Source organism: Stylophora pistillata, chromosome 5, assembly GCF_964205215.1.
Source record: "Stylophora pistillata chromosome 5, jaStyPist1.2, whole genome shotgun sequence".
Classification (NCBI taxonomy): Eukaryota; Metazoa; Cnidaria; class Anthozoa; order Scleractinia; family Pocilloporidae; genus Stylophora; species Stylophora pistillata.
In genome coordinates, this window is record NC_142523.1 from 7,165,424 (window position 1) to 7,193,288 (window position 27,865).

General features: G+C 38.0%; 5 protein-coding genes across 6 annotated transcripts in view; 4 read left to right on the forward strand and 1 right to left on the reverse strand.

The window, feature by feature from the left end:
• The window catches only part of LOC111325020 (uncharacterized), a 16,133-nt gene extending 6,409 nt beyond the window's left edge, over nt 1-9,724 (forward strand). Inside the window, exons 1-10 of one of the 2 annotated variants that reach the window (XM_088762322.1) lie at nt 416-594; nt 872-1,086; nt 1,270-1,390; nt 2,160-2,572; nt 3,332-3,666; nt 4,394-4,425; nt 5,201-5,229; nt 6,412-6,514; nt 6,920-7,251; nt 7,967-9,724. In XM_088762322.1, coding sequence (XP_088618448.1) covers nt 564-594; nt 872-1,086; nt 1,270-1,390; nt 2,160-2,572; nt 3,332-3,666; nt 4,394-4,425; nt 5,201-5,229; nt 6,412-6,514; nt 6,920-7,251; nt 7,967-8,353 — 1,998 coding nt within the window. In that variant the 5' untranslated portion in view covers nt 416-563 and the 3' untranslated portion in view covers nt 8,354-9,724. Of the gene's footprint in view, nt 1-415; nt 595-871; nt 1,087-1,269; nt 1,391-2,159; nt 2,573-3,331; nt 3,667-4,393; nt 4,426-5,200; nt 5,230-6,411; nt 6,515-6,919; nt 7,252-7,966 lie in introns of those variants that run through there. The other variant, XM_088762321.1, reaches the window with a different exon arrangement.
• A 1,402-nt stretch (nt 9,725-11,126) lies between these two features.
• The window catches only part of LOC111324999 (uncharacterized), a 29,082-nt gene continuing 12,343 nt past the window's right edge, over nt 11,127-27,865 (forward strand). The window contains exons 1-4 of the mRNA XM_022928684.2: nt 11,127-11,461; nt 12,611-12,837; nt 24,048-24,189; nt 26,192-26,352. Coding sequence (XP_022784419.2) covers nt 11,209-11,461; nt 12,611-12,837; nt 24,048-24,189; nt 26,192-26,352 — 783 coding nt within the window. The 5' untranslated portion in view covers nt 11,127-11,208. The remainder of the gene's footprint in view (nt 11,462-12,610; nt 12,838-24,047; nt 24,190-26,191; nt 26,353-27,865) is intronic.
• On the forward strand, nt 12,850-15,408 carry LOC111325000 (uncharacterized). The gene is made up of 2 exons (XM_022928685.2): nt 12,850-13,383; nt 13,523-15,408. The coding sequence occupies exons 1-2, from the start codon at nt 13,210-13,212 to the stop codon at nt 14,597-14,599; spliced, it is 1,251 nt and encodes a 416-aa protein (XP_022784420.1). The 5' UTR covers nt 12,850-13,209; the 3' UTR covers nt 14,600-15,408.
• LOC111346052 (uncharacterized) overlaps nt 18,379-27,865 on the forward strand; it is a 91,715-nt gene continuing 82,228 nt past the window's right edge. The window contains exons 1-2 of the mRNA XM_088759400.1: nt 18,379-18,468; nt 18,659-18,706. The gene's annotated coding sequence lies outside the window, so the exon portion shown is untranslated. The remainder of the gene's footprint in view (nt 18,469-18,658; nt 18,707-27,865) is intronic.
• Nucleotides 19,625-22,405, reverse strand: LOC148730040 (uncharacterized). The gene is made up of 2 exons (XM_088759404.1): nt 21,169-22,405; nt 19,625-20,810 (listed from the first exon to the last, which is right to left on the reverse strand). The coding sequence occupies exons 1-2, from the start codon at nt 21,288-21,290 to the stop codon at nt 20,561-20,563; spliced, it is 372 nt and encodes a 123-aa protein (XP_088615530.1). The 5' UTR covers nt 21,291-22,405; the 3' UTR covers nt 19,625-20,560.

Genomic DNA, 27,865 nt, shown 5'->3' on the forward strand with positions numbered 1-27,865 from the left:
CAAAGGTCAGAGTAAATAAATAAGATACAGTAGTAAGATAAAAAGAGTATGTGGCGAAACTAAGCAAATTCTAACCCGAAAATCACTACAAAAATACAAATGGAAACAACTACATGCTAAGCTTAGGGCTCAAACAAACATAAAATACTGAAACATACCAAAAGCTAGTATAGCTTAGAATCCGCTTTAAGGGCACTCTCAGGAAGGCAACAAATCAACTGAACTCACCGAGCAAACGGTTGTAACTTATAGTAAAATACAGGAAAAGGTAAAAATAACTTAAAAACAAATTTGGGCTAGGAGCGGTTAATTAAACAGGAATTACATAAGGGAAATGGGCAGTTAAACAGGAATTACATAAGGGAAATCGGAAGTTAAATGAATAATGCAATTAACACATTACTAATACAGTTAACACATTACTAACACAATTAACAGATTACTAACATTACTGACAAATCGCTAAAATTCCATAAAATAAAATAAACAGAATGAACATGATTTAAATAGAAAATAAGCGTAAGTGATTCTGTCATATCAGTTAACTGTGAGAGGCTTGCTTGATGTGGAGTGTGACAGAAATGTTGATTAATTGTGAGTCATGCAAAAGATTCCTTCTCCTCTTCTTCCCCCCTGGCATATTAAATAACGGAAAATTATGCAATTATTGCTGTCTATAAACTGGAAGATTTTACACCACTAACATAGTTTGTACATACTGTACGATTTAACCAGGTTAAAATCTTCCAGTTTAAAGACTAAGATAATCACATCTTATTTCATTAAATATATTCCCCTGTCTCCTTGCATTTTAAGCCCTTGCAAAATTAGGTGCACTGTTGTGATTATCCAGTTCTTTTCTCTTAAAAAGGCTGTTCAAAGTTGTTTGCATCAGAAGACGTGAACCATCCATTGGTTGTTCTGGATCCCTCAGCATCTGGTTTCAAGGGAATCCCAAACCCATCAAACAAATGCAAAGTGAAGTCAGTGCAATACTTAGACACAAAATGGAAACCACTTGCCAAGAAAGATGCTGATACATATAGTATAAGCAGCCTTTCAAGCTGGCCCTATGCAGCATTATCGGTAGGTACCCTTGAACAAACTTAATGATAATTTTTTTCTTCCTGCATTTACCTCTGAAAAGCTTTAGAGCAGCACAGCACCAAAAAAAAAAATCCAATGCAATACAGTACAAAGCATTCAAAAAAGGAATTCATACATTTGAATTGCAGTTCAATGAGCTCTATGTCTTTCTGTTTGTCACAGTGGAACGGACGTCTGAATTCTGCTTATTTCGGTTACATCACAAGAGTGAATGTTGACTGTGGGAAAGGACCAAAAGCACAAAACTACTGTGTTCTTTTCAAAACAAGTGGATCATTGTCAGGTACTAAGTTTTCATGTTTCCATTTAAATAGGATTGTTCCCTTCAAGAGGTCCTCCTCTTACTTTAGTTTATATGGGTATCGATAATAATGCAGTGTAAGTAAAAGCATTGGTAGCTCCCCCTTCCCCTCAAAACTCCCCTAACCCACCCCCTCCCCCCACCCCTTAGATGGAATGCTATTCCAGTACAAGTTACCACTCTAACAGTCTCCTGGAATTCACATCTGACTAGTAATTTTTTTCTCCTTACAAAAAAGTGTTCTACTATGACCTTGATGGACACATTTTATTTGGGTACATTCAAAGCAAAATAAATTTAAAGTGATCTAAAGGAAGGAAGTGATTTTTTACAATTACCTAAAGGAAAGGTAAAGGAAAGCGATTAAAAGGATGTGTAGTTAGAGACTCCCCAAACATCTTTGGTTATTTTAAAAGACAGGTTTCTCTACAAAATATTTCACACCTTTGACTATAAAAAAATAATTTCAGAAAAACTTTTATCCCAGTAGTTGCAGTGTGAGTGACTGAGCTCTGAGGAAGGATAATTTAGTTCCTTCCTCCAACTAGCTAACAATGACACTGGCTCAACTGAAGGGAAAAGAAAAAGAAATTTATGTAACTAGTTAAATTGAAATTACCTTTCCAGCTACCAGTTCAATCCATTTGCTTTCACAGACTTGAAATGGTTCCACAACCTGAAAAGAGCTTGCACTCTTTTGTAAGTGACTGGTGCCTCTGAAAGTACTCTTTTTTTTCTCTGTTACATGTAGTGACCATTCCAGACCCTTTAACTCAAATACCACCAGTTACTAATGCACAGTCAACCACAGTAAAGCATCCAACAAAAAAAACCACCAAGAAGGCTCCCACAGTAACAACAGCAGCAACAAAAATAACAGCAGCAGCAACAACAACAAAAGCAGCAGCAGCAACAACAACAACAACAACAACAGCAGGAACAACAACAACAACAACAACAGCTATAACAGCAGCAGCGGCAACAACAACAGCAGCAGCAACAACAGCAGCAACAACAACAAAAGTAACAACAACAACAAAAGCAACAAAAAAGACAACACGCTTTAGTTCAGTTGTGACTGTGAAATCAACTACAAATCATGTGGAACACACAACACAAAGGACAGTTACATCTGCAAATGCTGAAACCTACCCTGAAACTAAAGTATGTGAATAAACTATATACTTACTTCTTTTGTCTAAGAGCCTCTTTGTGGTTGTGCCACTTACACACCTTATTAGCTTAATTTAGGGATTAAATTGATTGCGGCTTAGGGATTAAATTGATTACAACATTTCCCTGTTATCATTTTTTTTGTGATGTTAAACCATTAGTTTTTGTTTTAGTGTCGACATCAAAGTGAGATATGGAAATTAGCCAAGTGCTTGTGCTTTTCACTTAAGTTAGGCCCTTTTGGCTGCCAGGGTTTACTACTTGGATAATTGACACATAAATCTGGTTTTGTTGACTTCTTTTCTTGTCTTGTAATTTTTCAATTTCATTCCTGTACTTTGAAGAGTTAGCATTAAATTTATTATTTTCCAGGTAAAACCAGACTGACTGTAGATAACAATCAATTTATTACACGACTCGGGCAGTCAGAGGGCCAATAACTAAAATCAACCAATCAAAATGCTCTATTGCCAGTCAATATTCTCTCAGTATTGGATCGGGCATTGTCCCGAATGGTCCCGAATGATACCGCACTTGAGTGACCCTTTGAACTTCAGTCGTATAATAAATCTCTTATTAACCAAGCTTGCTGGAAGCATACTGGAAGAATATCGGTCCTCGGTCTTTTTTGTACGGACCGAGCACAGCTCGGTCTGTACTGTCAAGACCTCGGGCCAATATTCTCCCAGTACGGCCCTCACGCTTGGTTAATAAGATATATGTATTCCACCACTCTGAATTTGTTTCCAGGCCCCTTCCTCTAAGCCAACAACAACAGGAAGTACAAGAGGCACATTAGCAAAAACACAGAAGGCTTCCACAACAGAAAGCCAAGTTATTACAGGTCATCCTTCTGAAACGTTGCCAACAGAATCAACTGCAGGAGATTTTGCAACTGTGGAACCAACTCACCATAGTTTAGAAAGTAAAGAGCCAGAAAATAATGAAAGTAAGTTTAGTGCTCAAAAACAAGACAAGCTGGAGGACTTGATGGTTTTTGTAGTGGTAGGAGTGGTAGCTTTGATCTGTGTCGCTGTTGGGCTGCTGTGCACTTGGGTCATAATCAGTCAGCGGAGGAAGCGCAGGTAACTGTCATTCGTTAGTGGTGGCTTTGAATGTATTTTGTGTTTGACACTTTCAAGTCTGGCAAAAGCTTTCCCTATGTGAGGCCATTTAAATGGAAGCTACTGATCAGTTGTTTGATGTGTTACTGTTTAGTATGCCGAATAAGGTGGCTTTTAAGTCTTTAATATATATGAAACCTCAGTGACTAACCATTCAAATGAAAGCTATAATTATGCAGTGCTTTTAATTGTTTAAACTATCTATTTTTACTGTGCAAGGTGGTTTTGAATCAAAGGGTGGGTTATTTGCACAAGGCCATGGGTTTTATGCAATTAGTAATCCTCAGGCTCTCTCTCCATAAGAGGATTGATTTAATTCAATTAAAATGTCCATCCACTGTTAGCTTTCAGCACTCTTGACACCATTCACACAACAAAAAGCTTGAATTTGTTTAAAGAATTGGCACTAAGGGTCTCTAGCCAAATCTCTAGGTTGTTGGAAATCTTCAGCTGGGTTGATTAAATGGAATATTAGAGAAAATGTGGAGTAAACCAGATGATATTCAGAGTGTAGAATGTCAATTTAGGAGAGAAACCTCAACTGCGATTGAAAATTTTTCTCTCACTTGTTAGTTGATTAAATGGAATATTAAAAAAAAGGTTGAGTAAACCAGATTATATTCAGAGTGTAGGGTGTGAAAGGGGAGAAACCTGAACTGTGATAGAAAAATTTTCTCTCACTTTTTAGGAATGCTGCCAGTTATGGTGCCGGAACAACAGGTAGAGTTATTATGTATCCTTGAGTTACACCCTTTCACTCCTGAGATCTCAATAGGAATTCTTCTTACTGTCTGCCATACCATTCTTATTATATTACTTTGGAGAATTTAGTATTGGATCAACTAAAAGGGTCCAAAATTGCGCTTTCCTGGTCGCCAATGTGACTAAAAACTTTGCACTTGCAACCAGAATTTCACAACTGGTCGCCAGCAGGCGATTAACTATTTCATGCCACGATAATTATACAAACAATAACTTTGATTTTCAGCCAAATCGATGTGTAGCTTGTGTTTCGCTGCAAAGGAAAAATTTTATTGTCACTTTTTGGCGACCACGTTTTTCCCTATGGCAACTGAAAAAAAAATCCAGTCGCCAGTTTGTGCCTGCCTAATAAAAGTTAATTTCGGACCCTGACTAATTATCTCTCAATCGATATTCTCGTCACTTGTCTGCTTGATGTTGTATTGATACTGTAAGGAGAAATTCTATCTTGGTCACCCCATGGGAGTTAAAGGTTAGCATGAGTGAGATAGTAGTTATAAGCAAAGTTCTCAGTGAAGTGAAGCAATATGTCATCGTTGAATATCTTTATGTAAAAGGTTTACTTGTTCTTCCAGTTAGCAGAGAGTCGTCTTTTCCAGTACCGTGTGAGCTACAAGATAAACATTCTGTTCACTTTACTGTGGCTGAAAGGCTTTCCTGTTTGTTCTTTGATTTTTGTATTTCTGGGTTATTTTATTTTCATGCAAGTTTGTTTTATTTGTTTATTTGTTAGTTATTACAAACCCTACAACTGGTTCACAGGTAAGTGGTAACCTTAGCGCTTTAGCTTTTACAGGCTGACTTCAGTAATTCTGCTTTTTGGCTGCTGTTATTTTATTCATTGATTAGGTGAGAGAAAGTAGTGTTATGCCAGTAAATCACAATTGTTGATACATTTTGAAATACTATTTTGCTGGTTAAAGTAAGTAAAACTTTGAGAAAATTAGCTAGAACTTCTTCTGGAAAATGAAAGGATTAAACTTGCAATGCACTGTCTTTGTTTTTTATTTACGAGGATCGAACCTTACATTCAGTTTTGCTTTGCCCACTGAATGGCTTTTCTATCGGTTGATCACCTGCTCTGCGTTTTGATTGAGCGTGGTTGAACGTATAAAGCCAATTGAAAGTAACAACAGTTGCTTACCAGAAAAAACAAATTTATCTCAAGCAGCCAATGAGAACTCGAAGGAATAACACGCAATCAACTTGAAGCACGGAAAAGTGCGATTGGCTTCTCATTGATTGAAAGGAAGTTGCAGCGGAAATTGTTGATACCTAGAGCAATATTCTGTTGGTTGTCGGAAATAATCCGGTGTGGCATGCGCTTTATATTCTAATTCGCTACCCTGCTCAAACGAATACAAAACGTTAATCATGCAATGAGCAACCACAATTGGGGTGTGTCAACACAAGCCTTGTTTGACCCTCTTTATTAAATGCCTTTATCGACAAAACAGTTAGGAATTAAACAACAAACAATGAAAACTCGGAAATTTAAAAAATACAGCAAGAAAAGAAAAAACACCTTACAAAACAATCTAAACTATGTTCGTATAACAATGATTCCGTAAACATGCGAAACCTTTCATATAGCAGCATGCAAAAACTACATCTAAGAGAAAGTGATAACCCCTAGTCACTGAGTATTTGATTTAGAGGGCCTAAGGACGGTCGTAAGACGCGAATGAGTATAAATGACAATAACTAAAATATATATAACCTACCGCTAATGAAGCAATTGTGACAGCGTACCATTTAACTCCCGCCAAAGAAAGGGTTACATAACCCACGATAAATACATTATTTAGCTTCGCTATGTAATCCATAAGACTCGCATCACTTTTTTAAAAATCAGATGGAAAACTAACCCTATTTTTTTTTTTTTTTAAAGTAATTACCTAGAGAATTTTCACCCACTGAGCTGTTCTGTGCTTTATATTGTAGAACCAATTCCCTATGACTGGCCTTTTTAAGAATCCCATCTGCGATGACGCAGTCTACATAGAACCAGAAGCTATGGTTCGCAAGTCTTCCGTCAGTCTTGTAGGTAAGTTGATCATAACTCAGACTTACCCTCTTCCCCAGGGGCTTTCCTTGATCGATTTCTGAAACTGAATGAGGAAGTTTTAGTCAGCCGAGCTGTCGTTTGGGCATGCCACGTGACAATCTCTGTGGGGGGGGGGGACAGGGTGTGATGAGCCCAAATGATGGCGGGAAGTGTGAAAACACTTTTCATTTACGATTCCAGATTATCATCATTACATTGGCTGACCTTCAAATAGCCATAGGTAGTATAAGACGGGTTACCTATATAACTAACCAAACTAATCTGATTAAACTAACAGTAGATCAGTGTCGGGGCAAGCGTAAGTTGGAATCTGGGTATGTAAGACCTCAAACTCAGTTTTTTTAAGAAGAAATTATTGGAAATTATTGTTTTCTATATTTATAGGCAATCCTTCCTACGAGAATTATGAAGATTTGCTAATAAAGAACAACGGAGCGAAGGACAGCCAAAAGATCCCGCTGAACAACGCCACTAAAAAGTCACTTAATACGTCCACTAGAAATGTTCCTCCTGCCAAGGAAAATTTTTATGACTCTGCTCACGTTACACCTCATTACAGTGGAAAACCAAATCAAGATACACCTGCTTATCAGAGCTTAGTTGAAGCGAACGTTGGGGCCGCAAGTTACACATCGGATCCCACTCTAAACACTTACCAGAGTTTAAATCCCGATGGATTGATCTATCAACCTTTAATAAGGAACGGGGTACATAAGGTAATTAAGAGTACCCTATTTATATTTGATCCGTTATGCTAGAGCGTATTTCAATCGAGTGCCGTTCAATCAAAATAAAAGTCACCCAGCGACCAATCAAAAGAAAGAAAAATTCGTAAAGAGCCAATGAGAACTCCGGTGTACCCAAAGCGCGGGAAAACGCAGGTGGCCAAGTTCTGCATCTGATTGGTTGAGAGGGCTGCATGAGTCTGCTGAGCAAATCTCAGAGCGAAACAATGCAAAAGCAGTCCAGTTGTGGGGCCCGTTTCTCGAAAGTCCCAATAACTTAGCGGGCCCGTAGCCACGTTTTAAAGTCAAAAGTTATAGGATAGAAAAGCAGGTTCTGGCACTCAAGCCAGTCCATTTTGTTTCTTTAACTAATAGTTTTATTTCACTATTTTCAAAACTTTTGAAATCCCCATCTTGAATGAAAACAGAACCGCTTTACGGGCCTTTTAAGTTACCGGGACTTTCGAGAAACTGGCTCCAGGATTACTTTTGAAACTTGCTTGAAATTAGGTCTTAGTTAAAGAACGCGTATCCATGACAGCCTTTCCTCGGAAGTGATGCATCAATGAGGGACATCCTCAGCTGCAACATTAAGTCTTTCAAACGAAATAATTTTCACGAAGATTTGCACTTTAAATATTTGATGTTTTCAATAGAAAGTTTTGAAACGCCTCTGATGATTTCATTCCTTACATTTTTGTTTCAGTGTCAAGATGAAATACCTGAATATCTCTCTCTTCTCAACCCTGGCGAAACCCCAGGGAAAATCTTGCCTAGCCAACCTGAGTATCAACCACCCTACACCACAGGTCGACCCCCTGCGGACTTGGAAGAATCACCAGAGTATGCTGACTATGCAGATTTAGACGAACTTGAAAAGATATCGGCAAACGAGGCCTCTAGTAATAGTTTAAATGGAGGAGAATGCTATTCAACACCACTATGTAATGTCCCGGAGGGGCCCAACTTTGAATACGCCAATGCACCCATGTACGACGTCCTTGAGGGCCCTAATCAGCATCCTTATGGCAACGTCAACCTTGCATTTGAGCCACCTGCGTACGAGGTCCTTGAACGACCAGATTCAAATTGAACCGGGAGAACGCACTAAACATGCTCAATCGTGAGGGACCGGTCATTATTTATTGCCTGAGTAGGGAGGGGGGTGCTGGAATTTGGCTGTTTCACGATGAAACTTACCTTATCCCCCTCCCACCCCATAAGACTGTCATAGTCCATTGATCCCCTCCCTCCCTAGTGGCACTTAATTGGCAGTTAATTCTATCTAGTTCCTCCTTTACACTCTGTATATCCCCCTCCCTCCCCACTGAAAACCATGTATTCACCCCCTTCCGCCAAAAATCCTGCGACCCCGCTCCCCTTTCCAGGCAATAAATAAGGACTGGTTCCCAAGTCTCAAATAGAATCTCTTAACAAATCACTGCACTGACGTCAAACTTTCACCAATAATGTACATATTGAGGAAAACTTCTGGCTTAAAATAGGTCGCAACCGGTTTTCAGGAATCGAATTTACAGGTTTTAAGGCGTTAACCCAGTCTCGGAGTCAAACTCTGGGGCAGGGTGATGCAATTAACTTAGTTGTTTAACCCTGAGTGTAATGTTTCTCCATCTCTCCTTTACAGGCCACTTTAAAACGGGAGAAAAATTGGCCATTCATCTGAAAAATTGGGAAAGGGTATATTTGATTGCACGTGCAAGATAAATGTCGATCAATGTTGCTAATGGTGACGTCATCGATGCGTTTGTGCTCAGGTAGAGCAAGAACCAATCGAAATGCGTGTACAATTCATTTACCACAAACTAAATGGATCACAATCCGTCCGGTAATCACAATTCATGAACGCATAGAATTTCAACGACAATATACTCTTTGAAATCTCTTGATTCTGGAATTCGCATGAACATTTCTTATCAATCAGTGAGAGAACACATATTTGAAGAAAAAGGTTTATTTTAAGATTACGTGTCTTGCATTGTAAACATGTTTGAAAATAAGATGTAAATTCAAGTACTAAAATCATATTGGATTGAAGATTATTTTATTAAATAACTAGTTCTATCATTTAAAGGTTGTAATTTCTTCATGTTTGAGCGCCCTTATCCAAATTGGAATATCAACTTTCAATGAAGATTTTCCCACTTTGTGCATTTTGAAAAGTTAACTTTGAATTCCCTAAGATTGTTGTCGTCAATCCTTGTGAATTTTCATTTTTATTATTCATCTACGTTCCTATTTAGTTTTTATTGCCGCTTTAAAGAGACTTCGGAATAGCATAGGGCTTGACCAGAGAAGTGAGGGTGTAATGTTTTGATATTATTCTACCGGAAGTTGTCCTAGCGGAAGTTCTAAGACATTGCAAAGGATCATGGATATTTGTATGGGCCATGCTTTCCGTTTGTCATGGTGGATGAATAAAGACTAGTTTCGTTTTATAGTTTAATCTGGGTTAATGTGCGGCCATCCAAGTGACGAAATCTTGGGGAACATTTCAGACCCTCTTGGACTCAGACAGTCTTGGCCATGCCATTTAAGCCGTTGTGTTTTCTTTTCCTTCGAATTTTGACGTATGTCACAGTTAGAAATCCGTTAGGGATTTCGGCAGTTGATTCCTGCGGAAGATAGAAATTGAAACGTCAGAATTAGCCTTGTCGTCGGAATTGGCTAGACGTAGCTGTGATGTTCTGCAATGGAGACGTCCCTTTTTAAAGAATCGCATGGAAGTTATGCTTCCTCGATTTGTCTCCATTTGAACTTTCCACTGAGAAGGAAGTAGGTGAGGGTTAGCCTTCCCTTCCTGGTACTTCCTCGTGGTTACATTTGCCCCTTTTGTAGACATTTTCTTAAGTTACTTGTAAAAGAGGGAGATTGTAGCTATACATTTCCAAAATAACTTTTTACTACCGCTGAATGGGCCTCAAGAAGGTATTATTCCCGAGCATCATCCATTCTTTAGTACGAACGTGATCAGAGCAACACGAACTACCTTTGAGATTCCAGTGCTCAAAGCTGAAAAATTCTCTTAAATGGAAATGGAATGTAAAGGTCAACTAGGCAAATCCCTGATTGATTCCAGGGGCGGATCCAATAATTTTTGATTGGGTGGGTCCAAACTTTGGTTCAGAAAGGACTGTTGGACTCTTTTGAGGCAAATTACTTCTCCCCCACACCACCAGTTGTGGTTGCACGTTTTAATTCCTTGGTCGCGTAGCGTTTACTTGGATTCATTAAAAAGATCAGCCAGTTAAAAAGTGATATACGATCCTGTCGATGTAAGAATTTCAATTTCAAAGTTGTAAGCGTCAGGTCTGTTAGGGGGGTCTGAACTCCCTGGACCCTCCGCCTGGATCCGCCACTGGATTCTAATGGTCAGCTCGCGGATAAGCAAAAACATCCGGCTGTTTTTCTTCGCAATTTGACTATGAAACTGAGATTCCAGCCTTCAAAGCTGAAAAATTCATTTAATGGAGATGAAATGCAAAGGTCATCTACGCAAATCCTTGATTGATTCTAAGGATCGACTCGCGGATAAGCAAAAACATCCTGTTTTTCTCCGAAATTTTACCATGAAAATTGAATATTATGTGCCCGCCTCGGGTAAGTAAGAAATAAACAAGAGGTCAAGCGGGCTTCTGTACCATCCCGTTCCCTGACGCAAATATTTTAGTCGTTCTCAGAGACTGAGAATATGAGTGTAAAATTTAGAACACATGTCTTAACCCTATAAATAATGCGTATTTCTTTTATCTTTTTCCATTGTTGAGGTAAACGCGAAAAGTGCTAAATATTTACTCGGTATTATTTTCATTTGAAGGTCACATGATGACGCTATCAAATAACGTTGTGTAATTATTTCTGGAAGGATGAACTAATAGCTCTGAAAGACGACCAAAGCGGGCATTTTCCTTGTTCATAGACACAAAAAGCATGCCTCAGAATGTTGATTTACTTACAGTCCTTTTCACTGTGTGTTATTTCATCGTCAAAGGTCGGACTCAAGTCGTTAGTTCTACGTTGACTCGAAATAACGGGGGAGACCAATTCGAGAAAGTTTGCGGAAATAATTGTCAAACGTATGGAGCGACTGACGTGTCACCAGGGATTTGCAAATGTACATCATCAAATTCAATTTTTCTACGAAATGAAGGACGATGCAAGTCTGACAATGATTTCGTGAATAGTAAGTAAAGAGGAATTTAGCGTGCTTGCTAATAATCTACTGTACAGCATTTGCTGTTACGTGTTCCAATATAGTTTTATCAAATTAAGAGCTGCAGGGGTAGCGATATTTTTGAGATGTTGAACTTTGCTCCATTCACATAAAAAGTTAGGCCTAAATCAACCCACACAAAAGTTGTCCTTAATTAGCTGGACGCTGGCTCTAAAATTATGAAAACCTGCAGAGGTCTTCTTCAACGGTATATTTCAAAATATGCTGCAATTTTTGTAACTAGAGGAGACAACTTTTATATATCTAAGAGTCATAACGTTGTCTTTAGAAAGAAAACAAAAGGCAATCATATGATGCACGATCCTCGAGTAGAGAGCGCTATTTATGCAATAGCGAAAATCAGACCTGAAAAAAATCAGACCTGTACGGGATTCGAGTCACTGACCTCTGCGATACTAGTGCAGCGCTCTAGCAATTGAGCTATTGCTTAAATAGCTCAATTGATTGTTTTCAGGTCTGATTTTCGCTATTGCATAAATAGCGCTCTCTACTGCGAGGATCGTGCATCATACGTATCTATAACCGCAGTTCAAAATATATGAACTTCATATATTCATCGTAACCAAAAGGCAAACAGTAAGCTGGATCGGAATGAATTCTCGTGTAACGACCCTGTGGCCACATAATCCGTAACGGGGCATTTTTTAAACAGACTACGCAGGAAAATATGTTCTTTCACTTTAAAAAAAGCTGATATGTAGTTTACTTCTGCACTTGAGCCAAGTGGCTCATTCACCAAGAGCTTATACCAAGATTTCTATGGCATGAAGTGATTAAGAGTCTTATTTAACTCCCTCTGATTGGTGGGATGTAAGTTGATTGCAGTCAAGCTTCCCAAGCTTTCCAGTACCCATCTGTAGTCCTGGGCACAGCGAGAGTCTCATGAACCATCCACATTGACTCAGCAAATTCTTGAAGCTGCTCCTCTCAACCTGGATGTCTGTGTACCCACCATCTTGGCTACTACATCTTCCAAACTGCACAAATAAAATTCCACTCACCTGTGTAAATTTATAAATATGAATAATTATTTATATATTTAATTGTCATTCAATATATTAACTATATATTCATGGCTTTGTTTTACTTTTTCCACAGTAGAGGAAAAATGTCTTTTCTGGCAAGATGTGGTGGTAGAAGTTGTTGATCCTGAAAAAGGAGCTACATACCATTTTATTAAACCCAACTCAAAATATGGGTCATGTAGTGTGAAACAACTGATATCTTATCGTAACAGTAGTACAGGAAACTGGCATTTTTTCAATCTGACAGGAAATGAATTCCTCATTACGAATGCCCCGCTTTCACCATCCATTCAAGTGAAGGTATGTGGAATAATTGTCACGTGATTTGAAGTATAGGGTTATAATTTGATACTACAAAGGTGAATTGCACCATAAATTACTAAAAAGTCACTTTTTGAATACAGTCACATATTTTAATGAAACATCCATACCTACTTGTTAGAGAAAACTTTCTTGGGGTTTATCATCTTACAAGTGAACTGAATGTATTTTCCCAGTTTAAATAGGAGCCTTAGAGGGCAAAAATACAAGTTACCTACCATAAAAAACTTTTTGCGTGCACTAATAAGAATTCCCTCTTTAACAAGAGCAAATAGAGTCCTAAAGTGTGACGTCACGTTGCCATGACAGCATTTTTTTCTGGTCTAAACAGTTTAAACTCATACTTCAAACATGGCGTCTTTATCGATATGCTCACTCGTTTCTTTCTTTTCTGGAGAGCGGAAATCGCTTGATCGCGGAGAAAACCACTTCAAATCCGACCATGTCCAAAGCTTTATTTATTCCAGGGGAGTCATCAAAGGTGAAGTCCAAGCAAGCATGAAAAATAAGGACTACAAAGTCACAGTAAGTTGCCAATTTGGGATCACAACACGTATGTTCAATTCGAAGAACTCCCAACCCCGATTTCACCTCCAATTTAATGTTTATATTGCGGAATATATATTGCAACTTACGTGTCTGTTTCGAATTATCTTTTTATCAGATTTATCTCGATGAAAACCTTGAAATAAAAAACACAGAATGCGAGTGTCCTCGCGGCGAGTTCAAGTGCAGTCACGCGGCAGCCATATTTATTTATGGCATCCATAACCTTAGCAGGACGGACCTGGAATGCCAATGGAAACGAAAGCGAAAGGCAGAAAGCGTACAGTCTGCAAGCCAGATGTTTCCAGCGCCACCGAAGAAGAAGGATTACAGCCCTTTGGCGCGCGATCCTAGCCGAGAAGATCGGATGTGGCTGTACAGCGAACTAAAGCGCTATGGCAAATTTACAGGGACCTGCTGGATCTTGAGTCCCGAACCACAACCTGCTACCCCTCTCCCGATCAAGACGATTGAGGATATCATTTACTCAGAAGGTTTCCTTATGGCATCTACGAAGGAAAAACAATTAGAGTACTTGATTGAGAATGCCAAAGTAGAGGAGAGAACCATAAATGTTGTGAGCACCCTCACGGCTGGCCAGCGAAACAGCCCTGCATGGCACCAAGCTCGTAGAGGCCGCCTGACTGCCAGTAATTTTGGCTCCGTCCTCCAGGCAAAAAGAGTTACACCGTCTCTTATCAAGCGACTACTTGGGGAATACAACTTGAGTGGAGTTAAAGCAATTGCATGGGGACAGGACAATGAGACTGAGGCCCTGAAATCCTTCACCAACATCACAAACTTTACACCTGTACAGACCGGCCTTTGGCTACACGAGTCGGGAGTTCTGGGTGCTTCCCCTGATGGACTTGTGGGAGACGACTCGGTGATTGAGTGTAAGTGCCCCTACACACATCGAAATGCGACAATCAAGGAAGCTTGTGGGCACAAAGACTTTTACTTGGAGGAGAAGGAAGGGAATTATACGCTGTCTACCACACATGTTTACTGGCATCAGTGTCAAGGCCAGATGTTCCTGACAAAGCGCAAATTCTGCTACTTTGTTGTATGGACCACAAAGGATAGTGTAGTTATCAAGATTGAACGAGATGAATCTTGGGAGCACAATATTACTATCTTGAGTGATTTTTACTTTCATCAACTATTCCCAAAGATTACCGAGGGAGAACTTTGAAAAGTGGTGCACAGATGCTGGACATAATCAGAGTGGGGGGGGGGGGGGGAAGTGGGAGCTAATGTAAATAGGCAGTAGCTAATGTTAAAAGGTGTTTTTTTAAATTTCATACATTAATTTCTTAATATAACATTACATATTCTACACTCAGATAGAGACACAAGATAAAGAACCCACATTTTTCCATTTAGCATAGTAACTTAATAATAAATTACATTCTTCCTGAAAGCAAGCTTAAACAATTTTTTTTTTGCAACCAATGGCTACTGGTAGCTGGTAACACTTATCCTGGTTACTCAACAGGGCCCAGGTACATAAAACTTATGCCACACTTAAGTAGGCTTGCATAGCAATGCAAAGGGAAGGGGTGAGAGCCAAAACAAAATCCATGCAGCACAGGTTATTTTTTCTGACTACCTCTCACCATCCCTTAAGCTAATTGAAGTGTGGCTTTAGTTTTATACACCTGGACTCAGGCTCCCAGCTTCACAGACATAAAAGTAAAACCTTTAAGCCAGCACGACTTTCACACTTGGAACTACTGGACGAAAGAATTCCATACTGGTCACATGCCCCTGACCTGGATTTAGTTGAAATGACAATTTAAGAATGTCACTGGTTTTCATTATAATCTATTTTCACAGAACACATAGTAGTTTGTATTAATGAACATAAAGGAGATGAATATCAGAAAAATGTAAAACTGACCACATCATATTTTTGACCAAAGCTATGTCAATACCATTTGATCTGTTACAGTAGGGCTTCTAGTAATACAAAAATAATATTAAAAACTCATTGTACTATAATTTAGTTGAAAAAAAGTTCTATTCAGTCAAATTCAAAGTCTTCGCAGCCATCCTTGATCAATGGATACTGCAAATTAACAAGAGCTGAGCACAGTTGGCATAGCTTGTCAGCATGGCACCTCAAAAATGCTGGGATGAAGCCAAGGATGCGAAAACTCTTAAGTCTTGCATTTGCACGCTCTACGTGGATGCGACATCGAGCTATTGATTTTGTCGCCCTTGCCTCACTCTCTGTAAACTTTCCATTGTTGAGAAATGGTGGTATGTTCACTGAAACACCTCTTGGAACTACATCGCTGATGAGAAAACCTTTGTCTGCCAGAACAAGATCACCAGCACTCAAATGTTTACAAAACCCAGACTCTTTAACCATGACCTTGTCACTGACTGAGCCAGGAAAAAGATCACTAACATAGGTTATAACTCCATTTGGGGCAACCCCTATAATGACTTTGAAAGAGTTCATTCCCCTGTAGCTGGAATATGTAGCATTCTGCTGGGACATGAGCTTAGGTGCAGCAATTTCAATGTCTGTACAATCAATCACAATGCGGCAACTGCTGTACTCAGTGAAAGAAGATGGCAAACACATCTTGTTCTTTTCTCTAGATGGCACAGTTGTCATGATGTCTTTGAACAGGAGAGAATGCAGAACATGGACAAAAGTTAGTACTATGTTAGCAACAGTTGCAACACTGCATGAAAACAACTGGGCTAAATGTAGATTGGTATAATTTTGTTTCAGTTTCATCAGAGTGATAAATATCTGGTCCTCAAATGTGATCGCCTCAACCTTCCATCCAGCATAATAGTTTATTTCACCCTTGAATCTTGAAACATATCCCACAACAATATCAAAAACATCCTTAGTGGGTAGACCTGTCTCCATCCGTATCACCTCAGGGCTCAAGCTCTTAGCAGAGTAGTGTGCACTATAGTAACTTGACACTTCCTTGTGTTTAGCAAGTTCTGTTGAAGTCATATCAAGCTCTATTGACAGCAGAGCTTCTTTGGAACTTGTCTTTTCCTCTTGTGAGCATTCAGTGGAACATGGTTCAGAGTTCTCTTTAATCTCTTCAAGCACGGACCCTTGCGAAATGGTTTCCTAGCTTTCTAGGATTCCTAGGAATTTCCTAGGAATTTCTTAGGAGTCAGTGGAATTTTCCTAAAAACATTTAAGCTCTCTAGAGGTGTGAACAAACATTACTAGGTTCCTAAGAATTTCCTAGGAAATTCCTAGGAATGATTACAGGTAGAATTTACATAAAAAAAATAGATTCTTGATCCTTGGGAAATTCTTGGGAAATTCTTAGGAATTTACAAGGAAAAATTATTTTTTAAAATAAAACCTTAATTTTTAAGAATTATACTTGTGAGTTTAGCTTTTGAAAGAAAAGTGCCATTTTAGATGTTTCAAAAAGTCACTACTTGCAATATACCACAAATTTTTTTTATTTTGCATTATAATTTACAACTCATTAATTTTAAAGCAGATATTCTTGAAGTTTATACAATTTCCAATAAAACATTAATTTTTTATCCTTCAATTGCATATCACAATACATTGAAATAAAAATTTACTGTAGTAAAGAATACAAGCAGAAAACTAAATCAAATGCAATTCAAGTGGGATTTTTAACCATGTGTTTGGTGCTCCAGTCAGATAATAAAAAATGCTATACTGCAAGGACAGCGACTCTGACCACACTGAAATACAAAGTTATATCAGCCTGAGGCATCCCTGAAAAATGGTTTATCACAATGTGTAAGATTCAGCCAACATAATTTTGCACTGTCTCCTGATTTATTCCAATTATATGGTGAATTCTACATACTTTCCATTTAAAGTAAACTTAAGTTCAATATAGATAGTATCAAGTATCAATTTATTTGCCAGATTAGAATATTTTATACAAAAAGCTTAAGAACATATCTTTACTTAAATATTATAACAAGGAAGTCTTATTTGAAGCGATGGGAAATTTCAAATCTGGCATATTGAGACTTAAAAAGTGATAATTTCTTATATCTAACCACAGACAGCATTAAAGTTTGGAAATCTTATTATAACATGGTTTCTGGAATTGCCATTTAGAAGCATAATCTTCTCCAAAATTTCAGTGACACTCTTTGCTTTCAGGTCAGACCTAAAACATTGAGAATAAGAAATATCAATGCGATGCTTCTTTTCAAAAAGTGCTAGAGGAATAAAAGAATAGTTGTAGGTTCAGAAGGAACAGTTGAGGAAGAGAGGATTTTGAAACTAATTTCTTAAGCTTAATTGCCATTTTTATAAAAGAATTGCTTATCAATTCTATAGTTTTTTTCGTACTGGTTTTGAAACTTACAAGCATCATTGAAGCTTGAAGTGCATTGAGACATTGTGAAAAGCGCTATATAAGCTTAAGCATTACATTACATTTTCTTACCCGGTCCAACGTAACGATGCACAGAGCGCATGTGATTTTCCATTGTCTGTTGTCGTGAGAGAACACGTTTACAAGCCGTACATTCATACTTCTCTTGGCCGTTAAGTTTGACTAATTTGTAAATTTGATGTTCATTCCCATCCATGGTTCATACTAGCAGGCGTTAACACTAACTTTAAAAGTCATTTATCGCTACTTCGATCACCGTTCATAAGATGGCGACCATGGCGCTGAATGGATCACACGATCACTAGTCCCAGTCTTTCATGAGCAAAATCTTCACATGACCGACACATGACCAAGTATAATCCAATAAGGTGAAGTTTCCAGGCTTGCCGCTCAATTCAACGTTCTATTCCGCTCTACAACGTCCTTTACTCGAAAGTTTTGTGCGTTGCAGCTGAGCCTTGCTGTGTTCTTCTCTGATCTAAACGTTTTAAAGCGTTCGCAGCGTTATGTGGGTTCTGGTCGAATGGATCGAAGAAGGTCATAGCATAAGCGTCTTAAAAGACAAAGACATAATACGTTATGGAAAAGAAATCGCAACACGAATAGAATAATGTGGAATTGTCGCCATACGAAGTAAAAGAGGGCACTCAGATTTTCAAGGCGAAAGTTATTTCTGTTCATAGTAAGTATTACACTTTTATTTGGTTAATCGTTGTCATATGTATCATTTCTACTTCTATCGATTGATTGCAGAACATATGAATAAATATGTAAGAATTTTAAGCTTAGCTTTAAAAGTAGCTTTTCTAAGTTTCATTAGTTTAAACTGAATATAATGGTAATAAATGCTTCTTATTTGTGTCATTTTAAAGGTACTAAAGGTGAAGCTACAAAGCAAGAACTTAGTTTGCTTGTTCCAGGTAATTTTGAGTTAAAGGCTTTTCATAACTTTTGCACGTGTGACAAAGCGAGGGTGACGACGTTACAGCGGACCAATCCTTTTCCATCCCCCTAGAAAAAAGCATTTCTGCTTTAGAGTACACTTTAAAGCTTTTAATAGCCCATAGTCTTTTTGTATGCCTAGATCATTTGTGAAAATTCACATCACTTTTGGTTTATTTATACGACAAAGATCCAATATAAAACCTTCGCAAATTATATAGGAACTGTCTCAGAAGATATTGAAAGCATGAGAGACACCAGCGTTGCAACTTTATATCAGAAGTCACTGTTTATATGTAGCGATTATTCGCAGAGGGTGAGGTGAATATCGTCGAATAATCCCCGAGCCTGAGGTGAATAATTGTTTTAGTATAATTTCAGAGCTGAACAATAGAGAATTTTCAAAAGTCATAACATTTTAGTAACATTTATTAACATTTTATTTTAACATTTTATATAAACCGCACAGAGCGGTTTATATAGCGTCTTAGTATGATTTCTGAGCTGAGCAAAGAGTTCCAGCCATCTGATTTGTCGAGCAGTTCCTTATATGATGCTATATAAACCGCCCCATGCGGTTTATATAAAATGTAAATGTTACTACAATGTTATGACTTTTGAAATTTCTCTGTTGTTCAGCTCTTAAATTATACTAAAACAATTATTCGCCTCAAGTTCGGTGAATATTGTCGAATAATCCCCTCGACTTCGTCTCTGGGATTATTTGATGATATTCACCTCGCCTTCCGCGAATTATTGTTAAATAAGGAACCGCTCGAGCAATCAGATTGCTGGAAACTCTTTGCTCAGCCCTGAAACTATACTAATTAACAATTAAAATGACATCACATAAGAATAACAATCTTAATTAGTTCAGATGCCAAAATAGCATTGACATGTTTGTGCGCGCATTTTATCAGCCGGAATGAAAACATGCTCCACTGGAAAATAATGATTTTGCCAAAAATGTATATTTTGATCCAAACTTTTCAAATTACATCAGCCTTGCATGATTTCTGATAATTGATATATGTGAATCCTAAGTTGTCAATTTATTAATCCTTTGAATGATCTTTTACTGTTTGTTTTGCATTCCAAGTAATTTTGTATATACATGTACAATCTATAGTAACAACAAAAAGTATTGTTAATTATAATGTTTATTTGAGTTGTATATAATAAATTCAATTCAATTCCTATCATATGGTGTTGTATGTTTTATGCAGTTAAGTGCAATTTAATGGAGTTGACAATGTGGAGCACAAGTGCTACCCGGCGCAGTCAGCGGTCTGGCATGCACCTGTATTCCTTTTGTTCTTGGTCCACGGGGCGTTGTTCAGTTTTGTTAGTGTTTTAGTCAGTGTTTTTCTGAGCGTTAGCATTTTTCCCTGTTTTTCTCCTTCTGTGTGGGGGCTCATGGCTGGGTCGCCTGGATTTGCCATCCATGGGAGCAGTCTTCATCTAGGAGCTGGCTGCCAATAGTGGAAGCTCCTGGATGTCTCAGGCACCCTACCTCCACTTTGTGGGGCAGTTGTTAAAGTGTCTATATTCTATTTTTCCTATTTTCCTAAGAAATTCCTAGGAGTTTCCTAGGAATTTCCTTGGGGACCTAATCTTGGTCAGACAAAAGTGAAATGTGTATCCTAAGAAATTCCTAGGAATTTCCTAGGATTTTTTTCGAATTTTAATTTTTTCACTCCTAGGAATTTCCTAGGAAATTTCTAGGAATTCTTTGAATTCTTCGTCCCAATTTACTGTGAAATTTCACACCTTATTCCTAGGAATTTCCTAGGAATATTCTTAGGAAATTCCTAGGGAAATCTTAGGATTTCCTAGGAATTTCCTAGATCTTTTCGCAAGGGTGCTACAGTTGGTAATTTCGTGGGCTCGGCAGACACTTTCCGTTTTTTCTTGGGGGTAGGTGTACTGGGAGGTGTTGGTCCTGTACCTGGCAGCAAGTCCAAACTATCAAACAGCTTGTGCCTGTTTCTGTCACTGATGGTTGGCATATTTTCTTTTCGCCCATCTTTAAAGTGACAACTGCAAAGTCGCGAATGTTTGCTGGGCTTTCTATCTCCTCTCCTATAACAGAAAAAGACAGAAGCAGTTACTATACTTGCGCTTAAAAAACCCAAAGTTTAGTTGGTCACATGCTTAACCTTGTAGTCTAAGACGTGAATGCGAAGCGAGTATTTCTCTGAGCTTGTTACTTAATACTAGTTAGTGTAAAAGCTTTGATACTCACAACTATCATATAGTTTTTTAGTAACTAAATAATCTTAGATCAAGACTGAAGACAAGGAAAGGCAAAGCCGCGAGAAAAGAAATAAGACAAGAAAGAGAAACAGCTAATCGTGAATCAGTTTGAGATAAAAAAAAAACCAGCTATTTCTAATCGATGGTACAGCATCGAAATATATATTTTTCGAAAAATACTCACCTTACAAATGATATCCACTTATCATAGAGTGTTTTATGTTTTTTCTGGTCTGGAAACGAAAAGAATCGGCAGCAGTGGCTTTCAGATGTGTGATTGCAATCTGGATGAAAACACTGGCCCATCGCAAACTTCGTCTCCGTGGCGTTTTGACTTGAATTATTGCTCACCAGGTGCTTTTGTCCGCTTATTATACTCTTCAATAGTAAGGCCAAAGGTTATCTTGATTCTCTTTATCTTATTTCTATTATTGGAGGATAAAATGCGCTATTATAGCTCTTGAAGTGTTCGAGGTCAACGACAATGTGTCACGCTAGGGACGCCATCTTGGTTTGTTTAGACCACAGAATTCCGGTGCTATGGAAACGTGACGTAAGCACTTTAGGACTCTATTATCCTTCATGTATCATCTGAAATTAAGCTTGAGCCAAGAGTTTGACGAACAATGGTGTTAGGACAAAATGGAGTCAAATTTGTATAGGTAACCGCATGATTTTGAGTGCAATTTGGAATAAAGAAGCACGAGTAAATTTTTCAAAGACCAACAAAATTGCACGAGCCCGTAATGCACCAATATATAATCACATTTAAGGAAATTATAATGGTTATGGTTTTATTGAACATAGTAATTTACCGTGTTTACCCGTGTATAATACATCATATTTTTAGAATTTTCAAACTTATGCTATGCAATTTTCTGACTGTAAAGTCAAGTAAACAACATTATAACCACAATGAATTCCACTGCATGTGCTTTATACACATAAGAAATTCGCGCATTTTTTGCTTATATCAGCAAATCAAGAACTCTTTTAAATAAAGCTTTTGAAAAAACCAGGAAAGATTTATTACTCAACGTTTCGGGGTCATCGTGACTCCATTATCAAGAGACTAGTTTAAAAACATGCAAATAAGGAAAGGTACAAGAATAGCATAAATTAGACTGAACGGCTTAAACAAACACCTTGGCGCGGATGGAATCCGTTTGCACGTTCAGTGTTGGCTTACGCATGCGAATATACAACATTTCATTAACAAGGCAATCAAATTTGCCGTTACATTTCGTGATGACGTTGAATTGCTCGATCAAGCGTTCAGGCATTTCACTATTGTGCTGGAGGTGGTAGTGTTTGTAGATAGAAGATGATTTCCTTTTGTGCCCTTCTACGCGCTCGTGTAAGTGACCACGAGTGTAGCCCACATACCCTGCATCACACAGGTTACATTTAAATTCATAAACGATACAACAATGTTAACCAACAATGTATCGTTTATGAATTTAAATGTAACCTGTGTGATGCAGGGTATGTGGGCTACACTCGTGGTCACTTACACGAGCGCGTAGAAGGGCACAAAAGGAAATCATCTTCTATCTACAAACACTACCACCTCCAGCACAATAGTGAAATGCCTGAACGCTTGATCGAGCAATTCAACGTCATCACGAAATGTAACGGCAAATTTGATTGCCTTGTTAATGAAATGTTGTATATTCGCATGCGTAAGCCAACACTGAACGTGCAAACGGATTCCATCCGCGCCAAGGTGTTTGTTTAAGCCGTTCAGTCTAATTTATGCTATTCTTGTACCTTTCCTTATTTGCATGTTTTTAAACTAGTCTCTTGATAATGGAGTCACGATGACCCCGAAACGTCGAGTAATAAATCTTTCCTGGTTTTTTCTATGCCTTTGCTTTAGCAAATCCCTGCTGATCAAATAAAGCTTTTGTCCTGAAATATTTCTTGCTCACTTTCTTCTTGCTTCTCATGGAAAAATTCCAGGTAACAAGTGATCTCCTCACCTGCAGCCAAATTTGCATTTTCACTTTGAAATCTGATTCACATGTCTGTTTGCACATTTATGAAAATATTTAGCAATTTTTGTCTTTCCTCTTGATTTTAGAGTAAAAATTTAATATATACCTATAATTTTTCAGTGAAAATAAGTTATTTAATCAAAGCTTCAAATGTGTTCCTTTTTTTTTTTTTGCTGTTTTTAATGTATGCAAATTAGGACGTGTGTGACAAACAATGGAATCCGTGTATAATACACACTGCAATTTTGATGGTTATTTTTGTAGAAATAAAGTGCGTATTATACACGGGTAAATACAGTAGGCTGTATGATTTGAGAATTGGGTTAATTATATACTGGTTAAACAGAGATTCAGGTGGTGAGCAAAATGCATGCTTGTACTATATTATTACCAGTTTGTAAAACCATAGAATGTGGGATTTCCTATTCCACCATTGTTTCATTTGCTAATATTTTAGTTTCAAGATACATCCTACACACTTAAAACAAGAAACAAGAGCTATAGTTCACTGAGAAATTTGCCATTTGCCAAAAATTGTTACCACCCATTTGTTACTAACATTTGGTGTATGTAACATGAGGAAAATTATAGCTCTTTAGACTAACCTGCATTCTTTAATTTTTGGCTCCCTAAATCCTGCCACATCATTTTCACTGATGGTCACACACCAAACTAAGCCCAAATAATAAATCATGCATGCATCTTTGCGGTAATGTTACAGAAAATAGCAAAATTGCATGCACCGTTGCATAAATGATTTTTCTTTTCTTTGGGGAGGACAATGGCAAAAAATTTTGTTGTTGCATATTTTTTTTTCATTGTTTCGTGTGAGAAGTCATCTAAAAAACTCCTGCTTCATGTTTCATCAGGGGTTCCCAACACCTTGAAACACTACAGTGTTTGCAGAACCCCTGATGAAGCACTCACACTTGCTTTTGATTTAATTATTACATCAAGTGATATGTTTAGACCAACTGTGCTAGCTAAGTCTTGTATTAATTGACAATATCTGATAGTTCATATGAAGGAAATGAATGCATGATGTTATCATTTTTTGTGATGACAGGTTTCTCAACAATCACCCAACTTGGCTATGTTCAAAGGCTATGTTATGAAGCTGCAATTGAATTGCACTATACATACCACTGGAAATAAGACAATAACAGAAGACTCCTGTTTACTTTTTAAAGTGGAAGGAAAAGTCCAAAGTAAGTATTTATTAAGAATATCTTCCATTTTAGATAAAATTGATTAAAAGACTTTAAACCACCAAACATATTACTACCATAATTTCTGGGTGTGTAGGTAGGGTTAATCTGTTAATTAGTAGCAGGGCTCCCACGTGCGCTTTGTGCATGTGGGGCAGAGCCCCATACCCATGGAATATGGTCAACCTCTTCATTTGGTTGTCACGTGACTGACCGAGCGTATGTATGTACGTGCCCTCTGTCATGTATGTTATCACAAAAGTACTATAAGCATCATGAGATGCAATAAACCACGGGGTTTGGAATTCAATATGGCTGTTGTGTGATACAGTCAGATTTTTCGTTCATTTGCGATCGAGTTGGACCTTGTGGAACTCAGAATGTAAAGTACCAATGCTATCAAATACTCTGCTTGAAAAAGAATGGATATCAAGGTCTTAAAGGTGACAGAATAAGCTCTCGTATCTAATACTCAATGGGTTTTCCTGAGAATGTTGACAAAAACTATCTTGATTCTTACTGGTTGATCGTGGCTTATGACATCCGCTGGAAGTACAAAGTAGCGTCTTTGGGGCCCCAACAGGGAATACAATTTTTCATATTTTTCACATTTTTGTACCTCGCGTAGGGTGGCTGGGTCCAAAATTTGATAACCAAAATGCATGTTTGGAATTCCTTTGAGTACCCCTCATATCCGGATCCCTAGAAGAGCTCCAAATCTACGACTTTGCATTCCATTTTCTTGTAAACCAATGTTGAATGGAATGATTCAAAACCCGAGTCACTGTAACAGCTGGATAATCCTTCTGTGGCCTGTTGAATTTCGGTGGGAAATTGTGTGACCTCTAGATGACACACCACCTTGAATACGAGGTGGTGTGGGATCTAGAGGCCTAAGCTGCCTGCCTTGTTGCATTTCTTCACTAGGGAGAGCGAGCTGAATTAACCACCAAACTTTGAAAACCCAAAACGAGCGATTTTGAGGCTTTCTGGCAGAAAAAAACACTTCCAAACAAGTAATGAACTATTAATCTTTATTTGGAGCTGATTTTTTTTGAAGACTGACTACTAGGGACAGATTCTAGAGGCAATATATTTGAACTAAATTGATAACGGCTGTGTAAATGCCATAGGAACCCAAAACCATAGAAACCCTAAACCACAGATATTTGAGATGGTAAGCCTGTGCTATTACAAACCAAAAATGTCGCTGTTAATTCATGGCTAAATTACGGCTTTCTATATAATATTAAATTTAATTTTTTACTAAATTTAATCTATACTGAATGAATTTTTGGCTAAAAATTTTTAATGTACGTGAAGAAAATTATTTTTGCTACAAAATTTTCACTTATTGGGAGCTCCGCTTTTGGGCTTGGCTAAATCTATATATTATATCAGTTAACAACGTTTGTGATGGGTAATACTAGGGGGTGTGGGTTATGTGACAGTTTTAAATCTACCAATACTGGTTACAACTCTTTTACAGTAGTTACCTATGAGACAATTGTTGAATTGTCCCAAACATTTCTCACCTTGATGCCTTTCAACTTTTAAGTTCTGTGGCACAAAAATTGGTAACAAAATTAGCAACAAAATTCAACAACCAAACTGGCAACAAGATCACAACCAAGCTGTACAAAAAAGTGAGGCAGATGCAAGCTGATTTTGCTGGCCACTTTATTTGTTGCATGTGACGAAGCAAACTTTTGCTTTCCTTTTTTGAGTGTTTTCACAACATTCTGTGTGGCTTTATCATCTTAGATAGTGCTGAAAAATGCTTTAATTTATGACAATCAGGCAATTAATGCATACTGTGTTGATTATGTTATCAGTGTTATTAAATCAATAGAACTGACCAACGAAGTTGGAATTACTTTATTGTTCTTCAGTTGACAAATTGGTATACACGTCTTTGACCTTAAATTTAGTTTGTGATCTTAGACTGCCTTTTCTAAGCACACAATCTCTTATGATATCTTTGGTATAATTTGTCTTTTAGTTCAATTCAATTGCCCAACCACTTTACCACCATCAACAAACACCACAGGGACACCATCAACAACCACCACAGGAACACCATCAACAACCACCACAGGAACACCATCAACAACCACCACAGGAGTCGAACCACCTGATCCACATTCGTCTGATCATGATCCGGTCAGTGAATCAATATTTTACATTTTACATGCTCTTACAAAAAAACTAAGCATTTCCTGAGAAAATGGCATTCCCCAATCTTGATCAAGGCCACTTTTAATTTATATGCAAGAATGAAGAAAAGTCAGTTGTTTTGATTTAGGTAGGGAACAGAGACACTGGTGGTCCACTGCTGTCTATAAGACCATTTATCACTGTTTTTTTAAAGTAGAAGTTCTCTTCAGAATCAGTATAATTTTTATCACCAGCATTCTTGAAATAATCAAACCTGCTTTTGAGATTTCAGAGAGTAATTTTGCTTTTGAAAAATTTTGAACCTTAATTGCCTTTGCCAGCAACCTGGCGGCCACTTATCTGCATGGAATATCAAAGTCTCTTTCCATTCTTTCCACCTCTAAAGGATGTAGGGCAACTTAATTAAAGAAGCATTGATGACTCACTTCATGTTATTTTTATGGCAAGGTGACAGAAGCAATTTGTAAACCACATGTTGTGTTTTTTTGTTTATGTGTGCATCCAGGTTACTGCATTGCTTTCAAAATGGAAGTGTCTGGAACTGAGTATTTAGTTCATTTGACGAGAGTGTTTTATCGGTTCTGTCCTCGTGTACCGGTTCACAAGAGCCAATACAAAAGACCAAACAATACACAATAGCTAACCGATAACTCCTAAACAAAGAAAGAACAATGGTAATTCCCTTGTGAACCGGTACACCAGGACAGAACCGTTTTATCTATTCTAGGTTATAAACTCTTTGGAGTCGTAAATTGTTCATGGTTAAAAGTCAAGTATTTACCAATGTACTGGTTATAAGGTTACAAAAAGAGACAAAAATTGTGTGGTTTCTGGAGTGCACAAAATTTTCAATTGAGACTGTACATATGGTTTGTGTGTTCTCCCTCACGATCATTCTTGCATGTTTCTGGTTTGAAAGAGAGTTCTGCTTATCATATCTATTTTGGATATATCAACAAAGTTGAAGTGGTAAATTGGCCACCGTAACGATTACAAAGGCTGACGTTTCGGGCGTTAGCCCTTCGTCGGAGCGAATAGAGGAATAGCCCTTTTTACAGTTACCGGCGCCATATTGGATGTGTAACCGCGCAAACATGATAGCGAGGTTAGTGTTGAGTCGCGTTGCGAGTTCTAGTGAGAGTTTAGTGAAATGTGGTGGTGCTCTGTCCTTTTCATCGAGATATTTCGACAATGAACGATACTTTCCCTACGCAGGATATTCCTCCTTCTTCGAAAAGAAGAGGAAGACACTGTGCCGCTTTTTGGTTGTGCTAATAGCTATTATGACACAACAGGCAATCCAACAGGTCTGCATTTCTTCTCGTTTCCGAATGACTTCCAGCAGCGAATCAGATGGTGCAATCTGCTGAATCGCCAGCATGCAAAGGACGGATTCTTCATCACAAAATCAACTTCTTTGTGCTCAGAACATTTCAAAAAAGAAGACATGCGAAAAAACGTGGGCAGGCCAATGGAAATTGGTGAAAGGTTTATAATG